General features: G+C 42.2%; 1 protein-coding gene across 1 annotated transcript; it reads right to left on the reverse strand.

Annotated features, from left to right (window-relative positions):
- Positions 1-4732: 4732 nt before the first annotated feature.
- On the reverse strand, positions 4733-5382 carry LOC130962702 (uncharacterized). Its single transcript, XM_057888880.1, has 2 exons — positions 5191-5382; positions 4733-5086 (listed from the first exon to the last, which is right to left on the reverse strand). Exons 1-2 carry the CDS (start codon positions 5380-5382, stop codon positions 4733-4735), a joined length of 546 nt encoding a protein of 181 aa, XP_057744863.1.
- Positions 5383-5870: the final 488 nt, after the last annotated feature.

Below are 5870 nucleotides of genomic sequence, written 5' to 3' on the forward strand. Positions count from 1 at the left end.
AGTATGTGTTTTCGGGCTTGAAACTGGGTCCAAATTGGTCCAGAAATCGCCCCCGGTGAGTTCTGATAAATGCAGCACGTGACGCTCCGTCACGCGTATGCGTCGATGGACTTCTGTGCAGGTCACGCATACGCGTTAGTCACGCGTACGCGTTAGTCACGCGTACGCGTCGATGTGGAATTTGGCATTTCGTGCGCACGCGTCAGCCATGCGTGCGCGTCAATGCTCGCTTCTAATTTCTTTGATTTCTTGTGTTCCTTCCACTTTGACATGCCTCCTCTTCATCCTTTAAGCCATTCATGCCCTGTAAACCTGGAAACACTTGACAAACGCATCATGGCATCGAATGGTAACGAAAGATAATTAACAACTTAAAGGCCTAGGAGGCAAATTTTCAATCATGGAACAAAATTAGGAAGGATTTGTAAAACCATGCATTTTACATGAATAAGTGTGTAAAGAATTGATAAAATCTACTCAATTCAGCACAAGATAAACCATGAAATAGTGGTTTATCAATCTCCCCACACTTAAACATTAGCATGTCCTCATGCTAAGCTCAAGGAAACCAAAAGAGTGACGGAAGACAAAGGTGAGATCTATGCAATGCATCATATTTATATGAATGCAGCTATATGCTAAAATTCTTCTACCTACTTGGTTAAAAGTAAACAAACTCTCCAAGACAAACATAAATAGGTTCCACTAATTCAAATCACACAATAAGATACAAGTAAACTTGTAAGAAGAAAGCTTATGAAAGCCGAGAACATAGAGTCGAGTATCGAATTACCCTCACTAGAAGTGTATACACTCTAATCACTCTAGTGTTTGAAGGTCGAGTCTCTCGGTTCTCTACTAATCTTGCTCTCTAAGGCTTGCTTTTCTTCTACTAATCAACACAATTTTAATGCACAAATACACATATCAAGAGGTCTTTTCAAGGATTGTAATGGGGTTAGAGCCAAGGTAGGAATGTATTTGGCTAAGTGGACTAAAATCCAAATGCTTGATCAACTTAGATTTCTCACCTAACCTAAGGCATTCCAAAAATGCAAAACCTAGCAATCCATTAACTATCTTTCCATAAATTCATGCATCTTGATAACTTTTAAGTACAAGTCATATGCATTAGTTCACTTATTTGCATTGGGGCATTTTGTCCCCTTTTAATTTGTTTGCTCTTTTTCTTTTCTTTTTTCATATTTCTTATTTTTTTCATTTTTTAGTGAATTAATGCATATGATTTATGTTGCATGAACAAGTGCTCAAATTGTTCCCACATTTTCATATAAGCATATAAAGTACCCATTCTCCTAAACATGCATTCCCCAATTAAATTTCTCCACACTTAATTCATGTGCACCTCACTACTCTAAGCTAATCAAGGATTCAGATTAGGGACAATTATTGTTTTACGTCTAGAGTTAATGATGTCCTATAATAAAGAACAAAAGGGGCAATAAAGGCTCAATATGGGGTTGCAAGGATAATGATATGGTAAGGCTATATGGATATGTGGACTATAGTGAAACAAGGCCTCAATCGTATAGGTGTATGCATACATTAAACCATGGAAATATAGAATCAAGCAAGATATAGATCACAATTTTAGAGAGAACAACACACACTAAAATAAAATATTGGTTCATAAAAGGCAACCAATCAAGGCTCAAAATCTCAATGGTTTTGTGTGTTCGAGCTCTAAAACCATGTTCCAAATTAAAAATCTTCAAACAAGTTTTAACAAAAATTTCGATTTAAATTAGTGAAATGCTATAGAATAGTGTCTTGAAAAAGAAGTTATCACTCAACCAAGTAGTACCTAAATGCAAGCAACTACTACTAGTCATGCAAGTTATTCTATCTAACAAAAGGAAAAAATAAAATATTGGTGTTGAGAGAGATGTTACTTTCAGAAGTCATTTCGACCTCCCTACACTTAAGGCTTGGCACGGTCCTCCGTGCTATCAGTGATGAGAAGAGTGATGTTGGGAGCATTGCTTCCACTGTCCAGCTCGTCATGGCTCTCCATGCTGCGAGGCGAAGTGGAGTCTGGGGTATCTCTCTCTTCTCGAGGTGGGTGAGTGCTAACAATCAGCTCCTTCAGGTAGTTATATCGGCACTTGTTACGGTGCTCCATTCGCTCAGCCCGCCGGTCTTACTGGTCCAACCTCTCAAGGATCTGAAGGAGCAGCTGATTGGTGGAAGGTGTCTATAGTGTGGATGATGGTGGAGTGGAAGCAGAAGGAATGTTGTGGGCCGGGACGTCAGTCTAGCTTCCAGAAGGTGCAGGAGGTCTGATATACTTTCCATTCGAGACATACTGATCATCTCTATGGATCATTGCCTTTGTGTCCCCATCCCGATAGGAGACTCCCGCTGTAGAGACCAAATCTAAAACTAATACGAAAAAAGGTAGGTTGCCCGCTATTTGTACGTGCCCCATGGCATGCCGGATGAGTCGAGGCAAGTTCAGTGGTTGCTATGTCAGAATGCACCAGATGAGGACGACCATGTCAGTAGTGAAGGTGGACTCGTGGGTGCTCGGAAGGACGTAATGGGACAGAATCTGTGCCCACACGCGGGCCTCGAAGGTGAGTGCAGTGGCAGAGATGCTCTTAGGTCTAGCTCAGTGTTATCCATAGATCCAATTGCTGCCAGGTAGTGCGATGACTCCAAGGACGCTGTCCCAGTCAAACTAGTATGTCTGGCGCTCTATCTGGACCGCTTGATATGCATCCAATCCCTCTGGGCTAGGTGGAAGATCCAATACTCTCTGAATGGCACCTTTGGAAACAGGTACTTGCTTTTAGCGAACATAGACCGACTGCAAGGTGGGCGAGTGAAAATTGAAGTAGAATTCAACTACACAAGATAAGTTGGCCTCTCGCGGCTGCCTTCTTAAGAATCCCCACTGTGTCCTTTCGATGCGAGACTCCACAAAGTCAACAAAATGCATCGGAAGGATGAGGAGGTGCTCATTATTGTAGTTTCTTTCTGCCAAAAGGGAGAACATCTGCTCACAGTAACGGTTGGTGAACCGTGCAAAATCCCGTGCAGGAAATGCCTTCTCCGCGTCATCCACTCTGATAGTCCTCTTCACCCACTTAGTAGGTGGCTTGACTGTTGTGGATGGTTGCTCCTTAGCTGGTGCTCTTTTAGTTCCTTTCTTCACCGGTGTCTTGTCAGAAGCTTTCTCTTTTCTCTTCTTAGTGGCCATCCTGAAAAAGAGAGAAAGAAAAGGAATGTAACACATGGATAGCTAAAAACCGGAATGAGGAAAGTCTAAGTGATAGTGAATACCAAAGGAAAGAAAGTAGTGTCTTAAGTGCATGGTAGCTACTACATGCAAATAGGACATCAATTAAGATTAGGAAGGCATATTACAACAACTAGATGCAAGAGGGATAAAGGCATGTAAGTAACAAGCATGAAAAGTGTAGCTCAAGCATCAACATCATTATGAATGGGCACAGGCACAAAATAATGAGCATCTTTATGTGGACAATTAATGACTAATATACTCAATACACATGGATTGCAAGGGTTGTGAAAAAGAGGCATTAAAGTGTAAGAATTAAATAGAAGAGAAATCACAATGCCATGAGAGCTTTTTTCACAAAAACTTGGTGTGCAGTTTAAACATAAAGAGTAAGGCAATTAATCCAAGTATATATGAGATCCAAAATAAAATGTCAATTGTCAAAGCACTCCTCATAATATCCACAAATGAAAATATAGCAAAGAAATCACCTAAATAAATCTCCAACACCAACATAAGAATGCAAAAATAGAAAGTATAAGAGAGAAAGAAAAAGAACCTTAAGAAGAAGAAGATGAAAATAGGGAGGTAACTGAGAGTGAGAGTAAGAGAAGAGTAGTAAGAATGGAGGAAGAAGAACGTTAGAGAGAAAGAAGAAGAACAATGAAGAATGAAATAGGAAGAAGAAGAAAGGAGAATTAAGATTTGAAAAAGAAATGAAAAAGAAGAGGGAAAGAAAATAGAACAGTATAGCGCGCTGGTTAAGTTACGCAGCGCTGTCGACGCGTACGCGTCGCCCACGCATGCGCGTGGGCGGGCTGAGAGTCAGGTGACGCGTAAGCGTCGGTCTCGCATGCGCGTGATTACTATCTGTGCCAAACACATGAATCTAGCATCACTCCCGCCAACTCTCTGTTCAAATCTCATATGCGCCGATTTGCACACCCACGCGTACGCATCGCTGATGCTTACGCGTGGGTTGACTAGGTTTCAGGCGACGCTTAAGCGTAGGCCACGCTTATGCGTGACCACTGATCGTTCCAAATGCACGATTCCAACACCAGGGCCTCACAACTCTCTGTTCAAACACGTATTTACGCTGATTTGTTGTCCCACGCTTACGCGTCGCTGACGCTTTCGCGTGGATTGGCAAATATGCAGGCGATGCATACGCGTGGTGCATGCATACGCGTGGGGTAGCTTGTGCACCAAGCACCCCTCCTGCACGCTTCCAGCCTAACTCTCTGTTCATTTTTATAAAATTCGAACCTCCAAAGGACGCGTGCACGTCATAGACGCTTATGCGTCGAATGCCCCTTTTTTTTAATATAGAAAAAACATGCAGAAAGAGAGATTAACACTAATATGAATGAAATGAGAATAATAAAAAGGAAAGATCATACCATGGTGGGTTACCTCCCACCTAGCACTTTTCTTTAACGTCCTTAACTTGGACGGTCCGTGAGCTCAGTCCTCTTCTTGTGCTGAATCCTCCAGGAGGAAGATCTTCAGCTCCTTGTTGTTCTTCATCTTCTCACCATGATATAGCTTCAAGCAGTGGCCATTGACCTTGAAGAAGGTGGGGCTTGAGTGATGACTCAGGTGGAAGACTCCATATGGCTCAGCCTTCTCTACTTTATAGGGTCCTTCCCACCTTGATCTCAACTTGCCTAGCATGAGTCTCATCCTTGAGTTATAGAGGAGGACTAAATCCCCATCCCTAAACTCTCTTCTCATGATATTCTTGTCATGCACTGCCTTCACCTTTTCGTTGTAGAGCCTTGAGTTTTCATATGCTTCTAGTCGAAGACACTCCAATTCCTGCAGTTGCAGCTTCTTTTAACTTCCAGCTCCCCTAATCCTAAGTTGCATTCCTTCACTGCCCAGTATGCTTTGTGTTCCACCTCCACCGGAAGGTGACAAGCCTTTCCGTAGATGAGGAGGAATGGACTCATTCCGATGGGTGTCTTGTATGCAGTCCGATAAGCCCATAGCGCATCTGCAAGTCTAGCACTCAAATCCTTGCGACGAGGCTTCACGATCTTCTCTAATATGCGCTTGATTTCCCTCTTTGACACCTCAACTTGTCCATTGGTTTGGGGAAGGTAAGCTGTCATCACCTTGTGAATGATGCCTTATTTCTTCAGCAGTCCTGTCATTCTCCTGTTACAGAAATGAGAGCCTTGATCACTCACGATTACTCGTGGTGATCCAAAGCGACAAATTATATTATTCCTAACAAAAGAAAGGACAACGTTAGCATCATCAATGCGGATAGGAATTGCTTCCACCCAATTAGAAACATAATCGATAGCTAACAAAATGTATAGGAAACCATTAGAACTTGGAAGTGGACCCATGAAGTCAATACCCCAGACATAAAAAATTTTACAAAACAACATAAGTTGTTGGGGCATCTCATCCCTCTTGGATATATTTCCAAACCTTTGGCATTGGGGGCAAGAGTCACAAAAAATGCTAGCATCCTTGAAAAGTGTGGACCACCAAAATCCACAGTCTAAAATTTTCTAGCAATTCTCTGAGGACTAAAGTGTCCACCACTCTCAGAAGAGTGGCAGGCCTCCAAAATTGACTGGAATTCTGA

This window comes from Arachis stenosperma, chromosome 2 (assembly GCF_014773155.1).
Source record: "Arachis stenosperma cultivar V10309 chromosome 2, arast.V10309.gnm1.PFL2, whole genome shotgun sequence".
Classification (NCBI taxonomy): Eukaryota; Viridiplantae; Streptophyta; class Magnoliopsida; order Fabales; family Fabaceae; genus Arachis; species Arachis stenosperma.

Coding starts and splice junctions, on each gene's coding strand:
- LOC130962702 (XM_057888880.1), bottom strand. CDS start 5,382: ATGACAGCTTACCTTCCCCAAACCAATGGACAAGTTGAGGTGTCAAAG. Junction 5,087..5,190: donor TCCTCCTCATCTACGGAAAG/GCTTGTCACCTT, acceptor CTGCAACTGCAG/GAATTGGAGTGTCTTCGACT.